Here is a 21,363-nt window from a genome sequence, read left to right as displayed (position 1 = left end):
GTTCGGCATCTTGAAGGGCGTTGTGGAGGGTACTTGGAGGAAACTGCTGGTCTCGGGAGACGGAAACAACAGCTGACCTGAGGGTTGTTTGTTGTTGTTGTATTATGCTGGGGTCACACATTCACGTATCACGACGGCGTATGCCCACGTATGTGGATCGTGGGCATCATCGCGGTGAAATGACCTTGGATAGCTGGTAAACAGGACACGGGCTAATGCTAAGGTTACACATTCACGTATCAACGCACGCACGCCCACGCATGAACGGAAATTGGTAGTTGGCAACAGCTTATGTCAGTAAACCGTAAATGTAACGTAAAACTAATGTAAAATCGTAGACGTGCGGTGACGTGTCGTCCGGTTGTGAAGCTCCGCCCACTAGGGCGCCGTAGCCCGCTCCAGTTTTGAAATGTTCAAAACAAGTCGTGGGTGGTCGCGCCAAATGTCACCTGACGTAGCTCCAGGCATTGCACGTGGGAGCCACGGTGACTGCTGCGGGGTAAGCGCTAGGGTCACCAGCATCGTTCGCCGTCGTTGTTTTCTTTCCGCGGCGAAGCACGTGGGCCTCCTAATTGCGCTGTAGCCTACGGCGAAACCGATTCACACATTTACAATCCTGTACGACATGGCAACGCTGTAGCGTGGTATAAAATGTCAGGTCGGCGCCCTCAGGTCAGCTGTTGTTTCCGTCTCCCAAGACCAGCAGTTTCCTTCAAGCTCTCCACAGCGCCCTTCAAGATGCCGAACCTCCTAAAACGACCAAGGAAGGGACCATCAACATCACATCTTGCAGGACCTTCTTTCGGCCCGGAAAAGACTCCTACAGCCACTCCTACAACCACTCCTGCAGACATTCAGGACAGGGAAAATGTCAACTTCCACCTACAGGAGTCGGAGTTGGATGAGATTCTGACTGATGACAGCGGCACGGAAACTCTCCATGAAGCTACCCCCATTGGCGAGGGACAGAACGTTCCCTTGTCGAAGATATTTATTTCTTCTGAATAGCAGTCTTACAATAATGGTGTAACAAATAATGTAAATATTTGAGAGGAATTCATATATACATCTAAAAAATATTATCTTGAATAGGTAGAATTCCTATTTATTTCCAAGAATGTTTGATAAGTTATTAGATGTTATTCTTTATCGCTTAAATATAAATCGCCCATAGTCAACAGTTTTATAAGTCTAAGTGTATGTCTGAATGGTAAAATCGAAGCAAGAAAATTCTAGTGCTAGTCTTATATACTACTTATCCAATGTTCATTTATTTGTGATGTTACATTAATTACATATTATATATATTACAGATAGCTACTATCAAAAAGTTACCATAAAACTAAAATAGATTAATTTGTAGGAAAACAACGAAGAGACGAGCTGTTACAATGATTGTTTACGGAACAGCAAGCTCTGTTCACAGGCCCGCCCTTTTGTACCCTACGGCACCACAACGGTGGGCGTGGTCTTGACGTGAAGTTGACGTACAAAGAACATTACAATATCGGCGTTAGTTTCAGGTAGACGTCCGACCTTGCTTTCTTTGCGCGTACATTTGCGCCGCAATTTACGGTGCTGGCTTTACGTCCGGTAGCCCGTGTCCTGTTTACCAGCTGTTCAAGGACACTTCACCGCGATGATGCCCACGATCCACATACGTGGGCATACGCCGTCGTGATACGTGAATGTGTGACCCCAGCATAAGTCTACGATTTTACGTATGTTTTACATTACATTTACAGTTTACTTACGTAAGCTGTTGCCAACTACCAATTTCCGCTCATGCGTGGGCGTGTGTGCGTTGATACGTGAATGTGTGACCTTTGCATAACAGTCGACAACTTATACAGGTTGTCCTAACCAATGCTTCATACGATTATCCCAGTTTTACCGGAGATTCCTTCTTCATTGATAGTCTTTGACTTGTTTTTAACCTGTTCGGGATATGCATGCAGATGGATGTCGGAATATAGAAATTTGAATAGCACAAGTGCACTCATTAAATATCTTATCGACAGCGTCAAAAGTTCAAGGCTGGATCCAAAACGTAAGAAAGTTTTATGTTTTTATTTACTGGCTCTTGTGACCTGCCCTAATACATGAATTTTCTTTTGGTATTATAAAAAAGGGATAGCTCTATTTTGAATAGTACGTCTCTAACAGTAGTTAAAAGGGTAAACAAAAGAAAAAGCATATTAGTTTTACCAGACCACTAAACTGATTAACAGCTTTCCTAGGGCTGGCCCGAAGGATTTGCTTTTTTTTTTTTTTTTTTTTTTTTTACGTGGCTAGGAACTAATTGGTTTCTTAGCAATGGGACCTACAGCTTATTGTGGGATCCGAAACCATATTAATAACGAAAATTATTTTCTAATCACAAGAAAAAAAGTCCTAAAATTCCATGCCGGCGGCCGTGGCAATCGAACTCGGGCTACCAGACTGATAGTCGACTACAACAACCTTATTACAAACCATTTTACATTATGCTTATGGTAGTTACAATTTTTACTTTCCTTTTGTTATTGTGATTGCCTTCATCAGTTAATTATAAGTATGTGTTCTCTCTCTCTCTCTCTCTCTCTCTCTCTCTCTCTCTCTCTCTCTCTCTCTCTATATATATATATATATATATATATATACATATATATTTATTTATATAACTCCAATTTCCGGAGCAACAGCTCGAAGAACAACCCAAGGCGGGTCAGGGAAAGGCACTATCCATATGCATTTTATTAAAATATATGCCGACGTTTCACAACTCCACATAGTTGCATTTTCTAGGCTGCAAACAAGCGAACATGGCAATCAGTAAACTAATAAAATCCGAATTACATATTCTAATTACAAATGAATTTGTACGCGGCGTTCCCCTACAACAAGATGACACTTTCAGGAAGAAATTTCTAACCATCATTCAAAAAGAATTACCGGCCCTCAACCTGAAACTTATTCCGAAGAATCCCCGAACAATTGGCTCTCTCTTCAAGTTCAAAGACAAGCTCAGTCCTTTGTTTACATCCAACGTTATATATAAGTACAAGTGCCCCAGATGCAGTCAGGGGATCCATGTCGGATGTACAAAGAGGCTGTTGCGAGTGCGCATTGATGCTCACAGAGGGGTCAGCTTCAGAACTGGGAGCAGATTGTCTAGCCCTGAACAATCTAATATTAAAACCATTCAAAAATATGTAAAACCTATGCAGACAATAAAGATTTTTTAATAGTAGGACAGGTACAAAAAGAAAACCACTTAACAATACTGGAATCCATTATTATCAAATTGACCGTACCACCGTTAAACTCCCAAACGTCATCCACACAATTGTTTATTGCCTGATGGTCTTGTTGAGCTGATTTTCTCTGTCTGTTTGTTTGTTATTGTTCTCTCTCTCTCTCTCTCTCTCTCTCTCTCTCTCTCTCTCTCTCTCTCTCTCTCTCGTTGTAACTCTATGTTTTTAACTTCCTTGTGGGTAGGTTGTCACCAGCCATTTGCTTGTTCTTTAAGTAAATGTTTTAGCAATTATATTCTGAATGTTTTAATTTAATTATAATATGTAATTCGGTTTTTATTAGTTTATTGATTGCCATGTTCGCTTGTTTGAAGCCTAGAAAATGCAACTATGTGGAGTTGTGAAACGTCGGCATATATTTTAATAAAATGCATATGGATAGTGCCTTTCCCTGACCCGCCTTGGATTCTTATATATATCTATATATATATATATATATATATATTATATTAATATATATGTGTGTGTGTGTGTGTGTGTGTGTGTGTATATATATATATATATATATATATATACACATATATATACGTATTATATATTATATATAATATATATATATATATATATATATATATATATAAAATTCATGAGTGTGTGATGTCTAACTTTTGCCTTAAAACACTCCCTTAATAAAGAACGATGTCACTATACTTCGACCAATACACGGTGACTCGTATATTCAGATTTTAGGTTTAGTTTATGGACTATTTATATATATAGGTATATGAGTGCGTGAGTGTCATTGACCTTAGCGAGACATATATTCTGAAGAAGTCGGTATAAAGGTGGATTAAAGATCAGTAATACACTATGTAGTTTTATGACGATATATAAAATATTGGAGGGATGAACGCGCCTTAGGAGAGAAAGAGAGAATTCCTCGGTAATCAATCACCACCATTCACTTTCAAACACTGACGTGTTACAAATTCGGAGTTCTCTCTCAGTTTTTGATTTTCATGACTTAACATATGCCTTCCTTCAAAGGTAATTATCACTTCCTTTGTGGTTAAACTCCATCCTTTTTCCTTCTCGTCATTTTTGCTCCTTTTCTGCCCTTGGCCAGAAGAGGGCATTATTTCCCGTTCTTCATTTTGCCTTTTAAGAAAAACTGGAGGTAAGTATCTTCTTCACAATATCAATAAGCAACTACGAAGCTACTAGACTTCATTTCTGTCATCAGTTTTAGCTAATTGGCATAGCTATTTTGTAAAAATCATTTAAGATGCCAAATGAAGCCAGACAAGAGAACATGCGCTTCTGCTTTTGCTCTAAAAGTTGGAAGAGGTGTCTCGTGAGGTGAAACTAGTCCCACACTAAAAAGGTGAATCAAAAGCCTCTTGAATTTTATTCTTCTACTGATATATGGAAACTTTTCCCGCTGTGACTTACGGTACCTTGTTCAAGAACACATAATCACTTCAGAGGTAATAATTCCAGAAGACAATGAAAACATAACCTCCGGGCGAGTTTGTGTGGGCTGGATGTTTGGGGTCCTAAGACCAGGTTGAGATAACATAAGCTAGAGTGATAACTGACAGTGAGTCACTTGAGACTCAAAGCCAATAGATGGAGTAAAATGAATGAAAATCGACGCTTTATCCGAGCTTCCTACATCACACGTGGCATTACCGAGGGTAATAAAATATCTGGTACCGGAAGTCATTAAATTTAAATACTTTACTTGCTCCTTGAGCAGCCCGTAATAACCTATTGGGTGAGACAGGTGAGCAACGTTACAAAACTCTAGTTGCCAGTGTGCCTTTTAAGCATTGGAAATGCGTGTCAACAAACGAACAGACAAACCTAGGGGATATCTGACAAATAAACCGACAGGCAAACTGAACACAGATGTATAAAAGAAAGAAAAAACTTAGATGAAAACACACAGACAGACCAGGGCAAAAATGAACAGATATGTAGTATACAAACAAACATGACAATAGCCAGGCTGGCAAACTAGTCAGGGCAAAAATTGACCAGCAAGTAAAACAAACCATGATAAAACCAGATAGTCAGACAAGCAGGTTGGAAACCCACAGGCTGATGAACAAACCTTTAGTTTGCAGGCAAACTAAAGGCTGACGAACAAACCACAGTGAAAGGTAAAAGATGAACACGCCAGAGTGACATTAGACGGAAAGATATACAAGCAAACAAAGCATAGCATACAAATACACCAAGATAAAACTGAATGATAACCAAGCAGACCTGGACACTGACTTAGTCAGACCCACAAACAAAATCAGTTCAAAAACCGACATAAATAAACCAAGGTGAAAATAGGCAGGCATGTGTGCTAACTGCACGGTAACGCTTAGATAAACAAACCGCCCGATCATCACGTCATCTTTTGAAACTGGAGATAGAGAGAGAGCTGATGAAGATCACGATAGCTACTTCGGGAACAGACGATGTTGAAGTCTAGGAATCGTCTATACTGAGTAAGCTTTGCTTTTCAGCCTTTCCGCAGAACATCGTGATTAAGTGCTATTTCCTTTCAGCTTTTCAGTTAATTAAAAATACGATAGAGAAATATTGTCTACTATTCAACAGGCAACTTTAAAGTTGCGCTCCATCATAGCTTACGATCCCGAATTATGAACCTATTTTCTTCATACTCCGTCATCTGAAACCCTTCGCCCAACTTTTCAAGGGCCCACTCAGTAGGTTGATTATTCCTTGGGTTGATCTTCATCATCATCATCGTCTACTTCTTCTTCACACGATTTGATAAGTGAGGTCTTGCAACTCCTCGTCAGTCGAAACCTCGCGGTGTTTTTCAGTAAGATCTTCCACTTTTTTTTCTGCGTTTAATCTTAACATTCTATTATTTCTCTTAATCAGAAACAAGAAGAAACGCATAAATATGTTAAGTTTCCTCTCGTCATTGCTCGTTAGGCAGATTCATAACGTCTATAACAATTTACATAGTCCCTTTCGAAGACCCATTTTAAAAGGCTCATGTTCACAAGGATGATGTATTTTCCCCCTAACATTTTTACCGTTTACGGCTGGTGGTCGTCGATTACCCGTTTACTCATGTTAGTATATGTCGGACACACCTGGCCGCCAACGTCGATTAGTGAAATGAAGTAATTTGTAGTTCGTAAACGATGCTTTTGACTTCCTAGTTCTTGGTCCGGGCGAAGCGTATACGTTGATCGGGCCAAGGTCTTCACACATCGATGGGCTGCCGTTTCGTGGAATTTCGTCTGCTAGTGTAGAAATATTGTGACATCTGGCAACTGACTGTAGAAATTTTTTCTACATCCACAGTCCTTCACTTGAAGCATGAATCAGTGCATGAATAGGAAGAAAGATATGAAAAAAATTATGGTAAAATATGTTGATTTATATAAATTCATCAAAATAATGCTAAATACGTGAAATCAGTGCAACGTTTGGTTATAACATGACGTGGATAATTCCACGTCATGTAGAATAAAGATCTACATTTGAAATAAAGCTTATTTCCCCTCGCCAGGAGTTTACTTTTTTAATAAAGTATTTTATTTAAATACTGTAGGGTTTCATTATCCTATAGGATAATAATACAACAAAATAATGTGTAACACTACAAGGTGAGAAGTGATAACGTAGCACAGCCACTGAGGGAACTTAATTCCTCATCTGTTTTGCTGGTGAAAGGAGTATCGGTCTACCCCACGTAGTTGATATATACGTCTTTGAGGTTACCAACATCCACTTCTTACAAGTTGGTAAGTATTAATCGGTGATAGTAAAATGCGGCCTGTTTTTAACGTGTTCATAGTGAACAGAGAAAACTTAGTGACCCCTGAAAAAAAATGTATATGTTGTGTGCTTATGAAATACAACAAAAGTTGGTATAACTACTCCAGATTGAAAACGAAATTATTTTTTTCCTTTTTGGTAATAGTGCTATGTCGAATAAGCGGAAGCTGAGAGAGGAGTGGCTCGGACAGAGGGATTTTCAGCCTTGGTTGTCCAGAGTGGATGGTGACGACACCAAGGCATTTTGTAATAAATGTCAGAAAACATTTGATGCTGGACTAACCACAATAAAGAGGCACATGGTAAGCATATATATTGATATATATATATATATAGATATATATCTAGATCTATAAATATATATATTTCGTTCATATCATAGTATCGTATATTATGTTGCGTGGAATCAAAATTCCCTTAAAAATCATAATGAGTGACGGCGTTGTAAAGTTATGGACTGCTACCCAGGAGAGGGCACAGTTAACTCAATATTAGGTATTTGTTATTATAGAATTATTGCATAGTTCAGCAACGTAGTGGCCAAAATTTTATAAAACTTGGTAATTCATACTTGCCACTTACGATAATAAAACAAAAATTTGTATTTTTAGAATTAATTTTGTTTGAATACGACATCCCTCCTCTTCCAGGAGAGCAAAATTCATGGTGCTAACATGGCTAGAGAAAATGTTCGTCCTCCACACCACCAGGATTTGGATCGGTCTATTGCAATAGCAAAGATTTTGATGCTTTGCTTCATCGCGGAACATAACCTCCCATTTCTTTTGGCGGACCATTTCATTGAACTGTACAGGAACATGTTTCCCGACTCTGAAATAGCACAATCCCTGCACAAGAAAAGAACAAAGTGCAGCGAAATGGCTAAGCAATTTGGTAATAAAATTCATGATGATGTTGTCTCACAGCTTAGGGCTAATAAATTTTCATTAGTGATAGACGAGACAACTGATGTAAGTACCACCACATGTTTGTCAGTGCTTGTGAAATATTTTGCTTCACATGGAGGAGCTATTAAGACCAGGTTGCTAGATTTGATTAATGTATATGAAAACCATTCCTCAAATGTAGGCTCCAGTGGAGAGTCATTATTTGAAACGATTATGCACATCTTAAACTTAAATAACATTCCCTTAAATAATTTGGTAGGTTTGGCAGCGGATGGGGCCTCAAATATAATGGGGACATACAACTCTCTGTTCAGCAGGTTGAGGCAACACCTTCCAGACCAAGAAATTTTCCAGTGCATTTGCCATTCCATACATCTTTGTGCCACAGAGGCTTCCTAAGTGCTTCCCAGGCAGTGCGAGGACTTGCTGAGGAACATTTACACTCACTTTTCTCACAGTGCCAAACGTAAATATGAATTTCTGCAATTTCAGAAACTTTTCTCTCTAAAACCCCGCAAACTTCTTCATGTATCACAGACGCGATGGCTAAGTCTCCACTAAGCAGTAGAAAGGGTCTTGGAGCAGTGGGAGGCTTTGAAGCAGTACTTTGTAAGTATAGAAGGAGTGGAGAAGCTTAGGTCCATTAACCTAATAGTAAATGATCTCAACGATCCTTCAATCTATGTATATTTTAATATTTTGAACTTTATTTTGCCTTTTTGCAATAATTTCAATCTCTTGTTTTAAAGGGAGACACCAACAATATATTTAGTTCATTTTCATGTTAACAGGCTTTATAAAAATACTATCCAATATTTCAGTCGTAAGGAAATTATTAACAAATCAAAATTAGAACATGTTGATCCAAGCCAGGAAGTGAACCATATACCACTCAGCAACATTTATTTAGGGGATTCAGTTCATACGCTACTGCAAAAAGGGGAATACTATAAAAACGTAGATATGGTCGCTGATATCAGGAGGAGATGTAGATTGTTCATGATAAAGCTGTGTGAAGAAATAAAAAAGAGGTTTCAGCTACACGGTGATCTTTGGGAAATGGCTTCGCTGTTTAATCCAGAAAAGGTTTTAGATCCGACCACTAGAGAAGTAACGCCATCCCTCGCCCCTCTTGTCGCAAAGGTACCTCGACTGTATGATGGTGATCTGCAAACCCTAGACAACGAATGGAGACACCTTGACATCACTCACATACCCTTTAGACATCACTCCACAAACTTACAAACCTGTTAATTTCTACCTAAAACTTGGGTCTTATAAATTTGATAATACATATTTGTTCAAAAGTGTCGCCACATTTGCTCTGAATATATTGGCTTTACCTGTAACAAATACAGATGCTGAAAGATTGTTTTCAAAATTAAACCTCATTAAAACAGATGTAATAAACAGCCTTAATTGACTCAGTTAATGCGCTCACATATATTTCTGAATCTGTAAAAGAACAGGGTTGTTGCTACAACTTCCAACCATCAGAAAATTTAATGAATATTTTGTAGATTGGAGAGAGGTATTAAGTATAAAAATGCAGATTAAATTTTTCAAGTTTATTTGAAGTTGTTTTGTTTTGTATATGCTGTATGTACTATAGAGTACATAATTCAAACATTGTTTGATTTTGGGGTACGTACTAATTTTGTTACTAAATAACACTAACGTAGTGATTAAAATGTGTGTAAACAGCATATAGTTGCTGTGTTCAGTAAAATAAAGTTGTCAATTATAATATAAATGGTGAATTCTGCATGCCCTTCAAGTATTTAGTGCAGCCTCCCCTTACTTTTTCTGTTACAGCCACCCCCTCGCATATTTCTCTCTCTCTCTCTCTCTCTCTCTCTCTCTCTCTCTCTCTCTCTCTCTCTCTCCAGTTTAGAGAGCGAAAGCCTGATCCAGCGGGAACTTTGATTAACCGGTTAATAACCACACCTGACATCGGATTGTAACGCAACAACATCACGTGCTGCCTTCTTTATGAAGACTAGGCCGCTAGTATACGATGCACTACCGTTTCAATATCATTCAGTATTAGTTATATAAAAAAAAATTATTGGGAAATTGATTATTATGGTGTGACATTAAAATGTGGAACAAGAGGAAACCAGGAGGTCCAGTTATTTTGATATTAAGGACAATAGTGAAGGAGATAGTTACAATGGTATTCATACTCTTAAAATATCAGAATTCCATTTTATACACGGCCACGTGACAAGTGATTACGAATATGATGGAGATGACGATAGCTCAGCAAGCTCAGACAATTCATTAAAGCACTTTAAAAGGAAGAAATATTAGGTGAGTTTTTTTATTAGAATTATTCATATTATGATATTACCGTTTATGTTATTAGGAAAAGAGTGACTGGTTTTGTAATATTCATCGGTTAATGATACTATATGGTTAAATATAATTATTTAACTCTATATTTTACTCGCTACTTTACAATATTTGATTGTGTATTGGAATTGCTGTCGTTTTTTTTTCACCAATCATGCTGGAATAGAAAACGAAGGGAAATTTGACGTCACCAGCAGCTACGAATTTATGGCAGCTCTGAGTGATGGCAACACTCACACTCAGTATTCCACAGTGTTGTGTAGAAAAACGGTAACCAGACTGAGCAGCCTTAGTCCTGTCCGAAACACCGCTTGTTGAGTATGTCATTTTTCGGAGTTGGAATAGCGTTAGTCCGAACCTTTTCTACCAAAAAATAAAACTAAATACCGGGTACTTTTCACGCTTAAGAATAAGATCATTATGGCAGAGGAGAGAGTCAACAGAGAACTGAAATTATTGAGCTGGTTGGTGATAGGTGTTGGGATCACATTAGTGGCCTCGACATTACTGCTGCACTTGCAACCGGTGCAACATTACACTTCGGGTCTTCTTGAAACTTTACGTGCCAGCTCGTTTAGTACAAATAAGCAACACGGTCAAGGAGGTCAGAAGAATTTCGAATCGAATGGCCAGGAAGATAAACTTCATTTTAGCGACGTTCGTTTTAAGAATTCCGGCGGTGACACAGCTGACGACGATCCGTTAACAATACCAGATGAGAAAGCACCATTTACTGACGAAAGTGATATTCGTGGAACATCCTCTTCCAAATTAGTGTTGAATATATTACATCAACGTTCCTTTTCCTCTCCATCGCCAGAGACGAACCATAGTTATTCGGCGTTCGAAAACTATACAGCTACTTCAGCTACAAAGAACGAACCCACAGTGACAGTCCGAGAGAATACTGTAAGCACTGCTACAAGAGAGGAGTCTAATTCTAGTCAAAGCGAAGAAGAAGAACACATCTTGGAGGAAATGGTGAGAGAGAGATTCATTTTAAGGAAGAAATATCTGGAGGCGAGGTGCAGTGCTTATGGTGACAAGGTTCCATCGCAGATTGTTCACGAGAGTAAACAATTCTTCTACTACGCGAAAAAATACCAGCTTCTGGCTTGCGTCTCTGCTAAGGTATTATTTTGTCTAACATAAGTCTTCAAAAATTTAGCCATGTTTAAAAAGTATGTACACACACACACACACACACACACACACACACACACACATATATATATATATATATATATATATATATATATATATATATACGTATATATAGATTCCCAAGAGGCTTTGTTAACCTTCTAGTACTCTACAAGTCCTGTGGAATGATACTGCTAGCCCATGTTTCTGCTTAACTCAGGCTACACTCCACCACAGTCGACAGTCTGCCAGGTACTTAACTGCTTCGATCAATTCGGGAACACAGGAAGAAACGCTTTCAACAAAAAGTGTTTTCCCGATTTTACTTCTCTCCTCCCTTAATTATACACACACACACACACACACACACACACACACACACACACACATATATATATATATATATATATATATATATATAAAAATATATATACATTGTGTGTCCTGTGATCCTATATATATATATATATATATATATATATATATATATATATATATATATATATATATATATATATCAGCAATAAGTCACCAAACACCACGTGACAAATATGTATACGTAAATAGCCACATGAAAAGTTAAAAATTTAAAGACCAGGTACCAAGCGCTTTCACCTTTCATGTGGCTATTTAAGTAGTATAGTATATATATATATATATATATATATATATATATATATATATATATATATATATATATATATATATATATATATATATATATATATATATATATATATGACAGGAACACACGATGTATTCATACTAATTTGCCAAAAAGGAAGAAACTACGTAGAACAAAAGGCACAAAATCGGACGGGTGCTGTCTCTAAATTTTGTTTTTACATCTTCCGAAGGACTGATGCATAATGGTAGAAACATTATGTATGCTAAGGCGACAGTACAAACGAGAAAACGCATTGCCGAAAAAAAAATATTAGAAATGTTATTTCACCTGACTGTGATGGAAGGAATCGTCAGCACTCCAATAAGCCGTGTTTATTTATGCAGGTGGGCTCAAACGTTTGCTATCACGCTCTGACAAATACCTCCCTTTTACATACTTATTTGTTTCAATCATTGGATCAAGTCTATACAGTTCAATTCTTACATTTATTTCCTTACAAATGCCTTATTTCATAAAACTCAATTATCTTGCCAAAAACTAAACTATAACTGGTTCACTTGTAGTTTCTTGGATGAGCCCTGTGCTTACAAGACATTTGACGGTCGCTGATTGGCTGGTACCGGGAGGTAGGCAGCTCTCAGCCAATCGGCGGCCGCCAAACAAACGTCTCGCAGGCATAGTGCTCACCCAAGAATCTACCCTCTCCCTATGATCTTTCCATTTTTACATTTAACTACATCACTTTGTTTTCCTTCCATTTTACAATAAATTCTTTCAGTTTAAGTAAATTAAAGGTATTATTATGTATTGTATAATATTTGTATACAGTATATAACTGCGCTGTTCTTTCCAAAATATTTGAATTCAGTTGAACAGTATATGGAGCTATTGAAAAAAAAAAGTCAATGTAACGTTCTAATTTTTCTTTATCGCATCTTGCTTCTCTGAAATGATTGGCATCACACATAGTTCCACTGTATATATATATATATGAAGAAATGTGCGCCTTTCTTGCTAAAAGCAAAACAGGAAGTGAAAATGGCGACACCTGTTGGACAAAGATTGAAAAGAGCGCGCGGTGAGATTAAGTGGCGCTGAAATTATTTTCACCGCGCGGTGACAATATCCACTTCGATATATAGGAGTGTGTGGTGTGTATATTATTTGCCCCTTCTTGGAAAATATGCTGCGGCCGCCCATGATATTTACTAATATCAAAATTAATGGCATATATTATATATTCAGTGAGTAAACTACAAAATCATTGCGAAAGAGAATAGAATAGCATAAAAATGTGTGAGATGAACTCAACAGGCAATACAATTTTTGTTTACGTTACTGAAAACAGAATCCTAACAAGTGGCTAAGTGTTTAAAAAAAACTGTTTTATTCTAATAATACAACATGATGGAAAGGAAAATGTAACCGAAACAAATTGTACAACAAAGAAAACTTTTGTTGGAATATGAATACCAGTTTAGAAGTGTGCAAATGGATCCATTCGCATCAAAGTAAATGTGCAAAACGTATTGATTTTCAAAGAAGGTAGTTTGTGTAGGCATAGAAAACATGTGAGCCCCCTGACACGGAACGAAATGGTTAAAGGAGCACTGGCCTCAATCACAAATGACTTTTCTTGGTTAGGTGAGAATATTCTCTTTTTTTCAGCCATCTATCTGTACGTTGGTTTGTACCGTCACCCTAGTATGCATAATGTAATTCTTGCCACAATGTTTCAGTCTGCCCGAAGATGCCTTAAAAACTAAAGATGTTGCCAATTATTTGTATTGAATTTAAAGCAATAAAGAAATACTGAAAATGTTTTATATATTTACGTATGATTACTTTGCGCAGAAATAGGCAAATATTAAATGTGCTGGGTATTAGGGTATGACAATGATAACTTTTCATTGGCTGGGGTCCTTGGTGTGGTCACGTTTGGGAACCACTGCTCTGTTTGTATAGGACTGAGCTGGAGACACGGCAGTGTAGGAGGAGACACTTGAAGATGTGACGATTAAAGTGTAAAGAGTCAGATGAACGATGCATAGAATTGGTGGTAACATAGTCACGAAAAATGAGATAGCTGGAAACACGATAATGGAAGATAAGAGCTCTGGAGACAAGATAATGAAAGGGGAGAGATTTGGAGAATGACAGTGAAAGAGATGCGATGATGAAAGATAACTGAACTGAAGGTACGAAAATATAAGAGGAGGGTTTTGGATTGAGATAATGGAGGGAGCGGCGGCTAGAGACATGGCAATGGAAGAACAATGAGTTGAAGATTTGAAGATGAAGCAGGAGAAAGTTGAAGGCAGGAAAGCGAAAGAGAGACTCGTCTTATTTTGAGTGAAATCCACTGACCTGGAGATATGACTAGAGAGAGCTCTAAGCGTCGAATAAAATTGCAGAGATTTGGAAACATAGTAATGAAATAGGAACTGGAATTTAAAATTTAGGCCAAAGGCCAAGCGCTGGGATCTAAGAGGTTATTCAGCGCTGAAAAGGATATTGAGAGTAAAAGGTGTGAAAGGTGTAACAGGAGGAAAACCTCGAAGTTGTACTATGGAACAATTGTTAGGATTGGGAGGAAAGGTATATGGAAAAAAGGGAATGTGAACGGAGGTATAGTAAAAGGAATGTAAGACGTTGCAGCTAGGGGCAGAAGAGACGCTGCAGAGAACAAACAGTAGTGCCTACAGTGCGCTGCGTGAGGTGCACTGACGGCACTTGAACAAGTAATGTAACAGAAAGCTCTAACTAATGTCTCCAGAGCATTGTGTCTTCTCGGTCAACACTGATATCATTCATCGCCACTCCCACAAGACCTCTGTTCATTTGTAATAAAGTAACGATTAATATGTATTTGTCATTATAATAATCATAGTAACAATAATAATGCTAAATGATTTATCTATTGACATAATTTCTGAACCAGGTAAGACTTTCTTAGAAGTCACAATCATGTGAGATGAATTTTGGGTTCGGTGACTCGGGTTAAAGTAGCGATTACTGGAATTATCCATTAACTCCAGTTGCCTTCGTTAATCTCTGTTCGTCGGTGTACGTAATTTAGTCCTGACGGAAGTTCTTAGCATCAGAACAATCTTGAAGGGTATAAGACATCTTGAAAGATTCCTCTCGAACCAGAACACCATTCTTTGCTGGAAATCTATAATAGCATAATCCGAGTGTATCTATCTTGTTTGTCCGCCCTAGGATGGGACGGGGTAGCTAGGGGATCGGGAGGGTAGGGGAGACATGACACATCCACCCTCCTCCTGCAAAGCTGTTTGTCCGCTTAGGTTGGGGGTCGGTTAGGTAGGGGAGACAATTTTGCTCCATAACATAGAGTGGTATCTCAAAATCACCACCTATGCCTGCCGACTTCACTTGAGTTTTCTCAATGGGATAACATGGAAACAGACCTTGAAATAATTTAAACTGCATCATGTAAGCATTACTATTGTTATTATTATAATTAAACTGGAAATAAACCCTCTTTTAAACTTTTTATTAAAAGTAATTGCTGCCTCAGCTGCGTTAATTTTATAAAGGTTCTTCTCTATTTTTCATTTTTTTTTCTCTATTTTTCTAATTATCGTTTTCTCATTGTTGCTTAATTAAACTGGTTTAAGCAACAATGAGAAAACAATAATTAGAAAATTAACGCAGCTGAGGCAGCAATTACTTTTAATAAAACCCGTTATTATGATTATTATAATTTCAAATACATACTAATTGTTACTATATTGCACGTTGCAAGTCATTCACAACATCTCGTTTTCCTTCAGGGAGGCGCGACAACGTGGAAAACCCACTTCTTAATCGTGAACGGTTACAACAAACCCTTCAGTAATCCTCACTCAGAACCTCTCCATAAATGGATCAGGGCAAGGTACGTGGCTGGCTCCTCTCTGAAGTCTATAAAATAATGATGCTATCAAAAGAATTAGAACTTATTCTGGCTCACAATTCAGTGAAACGTAGTCGTTGAGGTTATCAGTACTCCAAGTTGGTGAAAAAATCCTGTTCTCAGTTTTATAGAAAGCGAATGGAGCCATATTAACTTTGCTTTGAAATCTTTCTTTATCTAGCCCCTTTGGGAATGGAAAAGAATGCGAGTGAATTTGATCTGAGCATTGATATCAGTCTTATATTGGAGAAACGAATCCACACTTATGTATGGGTACGAATATATTTAAAAATAAATCTATACAGAGCTTTTGGAAATCCGTTCGATTCCCCTTCTTGAAAAGGGGAATCGAGCAGATTCCCGAAAGCTCTCTGTGTAGATATATTTCTAAATGTATCTGTACTCATATATAACTGGATTTGTCTCTCCATTTCAAGATGTATTTGTACTATAATATAACTGGATTTGTCTCTCCATTTCAAGACTCATGCTATTATGAGTAATATTCAGTCTTAATATTGTTATTGGGAAAGATAAAAGCAAGGTAAGTTTTACACGAAGTTTTTCAAAGACAAATCTTTGCTGGTGATTTCCCACAGAAAATCTCTAGAAAAATGGCAATAACTTGTGACAATGCTTGGTTTGTCCCGTTTCTTACAGAAATGTCCTTGTAGACGATTGGGATAGTTGCAGCTCGATTGATTGCAATCCCTCTTGCTTTAATTTCAGAGATGTAATTGGAGAAAATTTTTTAGAACACCTGTCCAAAAAGGCTGGAGCAAAGATGGTGATGTCGGTCAGACATCCATTCTCTCGTCTTGTTTCAGCATACACAGATAAGTACGGCGATGGGAAACCAGTTAATGTAACCAAAAGCAGGCAAGTGTGACGATCATTCCTGTTTCTGTACTTCTTTGAAAGCATATTTCACGTAAAGGCTTGTCCACACTAGGAAACATTGTTTGCAAACAATTTAACCGCATATTTGTTTCCCATCCAGAATGGAAAACATTTAGTGTTTTCCATTCTGTATAATCTATGTATATGTGTATATATACATACATTATACATGTGTATATATACAGATATATATATATATATATATTATATATATATATATATATATATATATATATATATATATATATATATATGCACATGTATGTATGCGTGTTATATGTACCTATATATGTATCTATTTTCAATTCCGCCAGAAGTAAGTCAGCGTGACAGGCTCCTTTTTCTAAAGAATTGCCTCACCAATCACTTTTTCTTTCTCTTATCCCTCCTCGAGTGCATTAAAATAGTCAAGTAGAATAGAGAGGCTACTGCACCAACAAGCATCCTGATCACGACTGGTCTGGACAGGAAACATTGTTTGGAAACTGTTTGCTAATTGCTTGCTAGTGTGGTCGGGCCTTTAGATATCACTGGGTCAGACATTCGTCTTTTTCTAAACCTTGTTCCTCTACTTTTCCCTCACAGGCGAATGTTCTTCGAAACGCCGCTGAAGATGATGGGGAGAAATTTCACCGTGAACGAGGAAGTTGCAGTCCCGTTCCCTCTGTTTCTTCGATTCGTGCTCTATCAGAGGGTACGGTCTTTCGTGTTCATGCACCCTGAGACGAATGAAACAAACGAATCCCGTTTTGAATCTCAATTTTCTTTATCGATTTGTTTTCTACCAGTGATGATCGCCCTGTCTCTCCCAGTCCACAGGGTTCGACAGGCACTGGGTCCCATACAGCAACAACTGCAAGCCTTGCGGGATCCCTTACGACTACATCGTGCACCTCGAGACTTTGGATGACGACCTCCGCTACATCGTCCACCACCTCGGGATCAAGGAGATCGACGTGACGATGCGGAAGAATAAGTCAGTCAAGGGAAAGGGCCGCTCGTTGGAGGAGTACTTCAAGGGCATTCCGCCGGGCGTCATCAGGGCCATCTTCACAATCTACAGGGAGGATTTCTACCTCTTTGGCTACGATGTGCCGCAGTTCGTCAAGGACGCCTTTTCTAATTCCTCCGGCAACCCGAGATGAAACATAATTTCGACGTCACACGGGTCCGTCACAAGCTGGACTTGGGCCGGACTCTGGAAGCGGGTACTGGCTCGTCGGTTCAATGGAACGTTCGACCATCTTTCTCCGTCTTGCGTTCGTAGTTTTAGTTTTGTATTAATTTAATTTTAATCGTAGTCTACCACGAAGGCTGTTTATCAGTGTGAGTTATTTTATCAAAAATACAGCTTTATATGTTAAAATACCAAGTTTATTTTTCTATGGATAAGAAAGGGTATGAACCGACAAGTAATCAACATCTATCTTTTTACTGTTCTAAATTATATCTTAGACAGCCATTTCGTAAACTGTAATGAAGATTACTCAGGATACCCCAAACATCCAATAAAAGAAAAGAAATTTGTCCCCAGGTAGCCTATACATACACACACACATATATCACACTATAATGTTAGATTTAACTCATTTGTTTGACCCTGGAGATTCATTCATTAATCCCAAGGCCAATACAAAGTTAAAATAAATTGTTTGTTTCCACTTCCCGACTGACCTCTTTGTATTGGCCTTGATTAATCCCCTGTCTGGCCGACCTGGTACGGCGAACCTGTTGTCCTACTCGAACCCAGGTCTGAACAAGCGCGAAAAACTGACACGGAAGGGGTCGTAGTTATCGACTGCAAATCAATAATGAAAATGCAGAGGAAATGAATGATGACGAATAAGTCCTTTTGATATTTATTCCCCGGAATAATATATAATTATTATATATAATACCATTTAATTCTCTGCTTGTGAAGAAGGGTTTCTCTAATTCGACGAATTAATAAAAAAAAAACTAAATCTCTTGTTTATTTATTCACTGGAGACGATGAATGATAAAAATATAGGGAAAAAGCTGAATCACGAATTCAATTATTTTGCGGATGAAAAGTACAGCAGACACAAGATAAGTAGGATACTTTGTTTATTTAGATATCAGGATGCAAATTATGACGCGAAAATGAAGGGCAGTCTAAAAAGTAGAAAGGGGAAGGAAATAGTTATGATTTTATGAAACTTGGGCTGCTGTTGGGCCAAGCGCCGGAGCCTTTTGGGCTATTCGGCTCTCAAGGCATTAAAGACAAGACCAAGGACCTTGGATAAGACGATGGAGTGGTTGGACAGCAAGGTGGAAAGATCCAGAAAATAAAGATGAAGTACACTCGGGGAGGAAAGTGGAGATACAGTTTTTATAAATCTTCGGACATATATTGTTCAATAATGCCACACCTGGCAACTCTAGAAAGTGGGCGGAGCTTCAAAATCATAGCGTTTGTTGCTTTCTAGATTTCCATACACTTTACACAATAAAGATTCTGTAGGTCCTATGATCATTTATACTTGAATGTAGAAACAGGCTCTATATTATTCGTTAATGTTGGTTTGGTAACGTCAGTTCAGGGTAGAATATTGATCATCCTTTTTTAAAACCTACTGTGAAACCTTATTTATAAGTAATGTTTGGCACTAAACTGACGTAAAATTCATATAATTGAAGACGGATCTTAAACAATGACAGGAAGTGTTTTAAGATTTGGGCAGTACTTGTGGAAATCGTGCGGAACAATACAGTAAAGAATGAAATATTATGACGATAGAGACAGAGAGCGAGTACAAGCATAGGCCTATTGATAGAGATACTTAATTCATTATATTTACTTTGAGAGATTAATTGATAATATTTTTCAAATGTTTCAAAAGTGGATAGAGAGAGAGAGAGAGAGAGAGAGAGAGTGGGGGGGGGGGGGGGGGGGAGGGAGAGAGAGAAACTTGGAATTAAGGAAGAGAGAGAGCGCAAGCATAGGCCATCAGGAGATACTTAATTCATTATATTTAGGAGATTAATTCATTATATTTACTTTGAGAGATTGAGTGATAATATTTTTTTTCAAATGTGTTTTAAAAGTGGAGAGAGAGGAGAGAGAGAGAGAGAGAAATCGAGAGAGAGAGAGAGAGAGAGAGAGAGAGGGAAGAGAGAGAGAATTATAGTATCGGTGACGGGGGAAAGGCAGAAGAAAGAGCGGTGAATCGGTTCACAGATACCTGGGAAACGGTGATATGACTGTCAAGATCGTGCTGCACTATGGTACATAAAATTTGAAGGATCATAATATTCAAGTTAATTCCCTAAGAAATTCATACCCTAATCTTGATTTCATTCGACAGTTGCCGTAACATTCAAAAATTGCAAAAAAAATTGTAAAAAGACGTGGAAAATTTTAGACACAGGCTGCGGTCATTCTTGTTCTCTTGATAGTAGTTGTACCAGAGTCAAAGTAAATAGGGTCTGCTCACGAGGCGGTACTAAAACCTATCCCCGCCCCTTGTGAAACGTCATCAGTTACAAAAGGACCATATCTTTATGAAACTATATTTACGATAACATTTTCATATAACTATTTTTGCGATGGCGGTTTGTTTTTTATATGAATTTTCCTTTTATTGCATGTTGCGTATACAACGTTAATGTACAAAAGAATGCCCTTTCAAATGATATATAGCACATTACAATTACGATTAATTTCAAACCCACAAGCGCGCACAGAAAAAATTATCTACGCACACAAAAATGTGCAATTACTTCATCCGTCAACCTACATACATTTACGTTTCGTAGCGTATCTGACTAAGGGATGATGATAGAAAGAAACTGAAAAATGGAAAAATGGAGAGAAAGCTGTTAAAATTTACTATATGATGCATAAATAAAATTGACAGGTGTTCTAAGAAATTTTCGAGGAATTCTAGGTCAAAGACGGACCAAAATTTTAAAATTTTATGTAAATATTACCACATTTTTTCTTACATAATTATTCATTTTATTACATTTTGCCACATACCATGTAAAAGTACAAAGAATGCCCTTTCAATTAGTATATGACACATTACAATTACAATTATTTTCAAACCCATAATCGCGCACAGAAAATATTATCTACGCACGCAAAAATTATAAAAAATTAAGCGTTCGAGGGAGATCTGAAATCTAGCCCCGCCCCTTGTAAAACGTCATCAGATACATCCAGCCAGCTGGACGACGAATAACTTTTTGTACTTTTTTTTTCGAAAATATTATAATTGTTGGAGGTTATGCATAATTAATACCTTTTGAGTGTACAGTTTGTGTTATATGCAAAACTTATGTGTTCGGAAGTATATTTATGTGATATGAGTGCTAATGAGAAATTTGCTGGTATGTTGTTCCCTGTATCATTTTCTTCATCATTTATTCCTTTGATACCTTGTATCGTATATGATGTAATTCTTATACTTTTGATATTGTTTTCTTTTTTGA

General features: G+C 37.7%; 1 protein-coding gene and 1 pseudogene across 1 annotated transcript; both read left to right on the top strand.

Annotated features, from left to right (window-relative positions):
- Positions 1 to 7,798: 7,798 nt before the first annotated feature.
- LOC135202855 (uncharacterized) lies at positions 7,799 to 8,707 on the top strand (annotated as a pseudogene).
- Positions 8,708 to 10,584: 1,877 nt separating this feature from the next.
- Positions 10,585 to 19,744, top strand: LOC135202746 (carbohydrate sulfotransferase 9-like). The gene is made up of 5 exons (XM_064232217.1): positions 10,585 to 11,446; positions 15,884 to 15,987; positions 16,735 to 16,884; positions 17,491 to 17,599; positions 17,718 to 19,744. Exons 1-5 carry the CDS (start codon positions 10,736 to 10,738, stop codon positions 18,048 to 18,050), a joined length of 1,407 nt encoding a protein of 468 aa, XP_064088287.1. The 5' UTR covers positions 10,585 to 10,735; the 3' UTR covers positions 18,051 to 19,744.
- Positions 19,745 to 21,363: the final 1,619 nt, after the last annotated feature.

This window comes from Macrobrachium nipponense, chromosome 33 (genome assembly GCF_015104395.2).
Source record: "Macrobrachium nipponense isolate FS-2020 chromosome 33, ASM1510439v2, whole genome shotgun sequence".
NCBI classification, from domain to species: domain Eukaryota; kingdom Metazoa; phylum Arthropoda; class Malacostraca; order Decapoda; family Palaemonidae; genus Macrobrachium; species Macrobrachium nipponense.
This window is presented reverse-complemented; position numbering and strand designations above follow the sequence as displayed.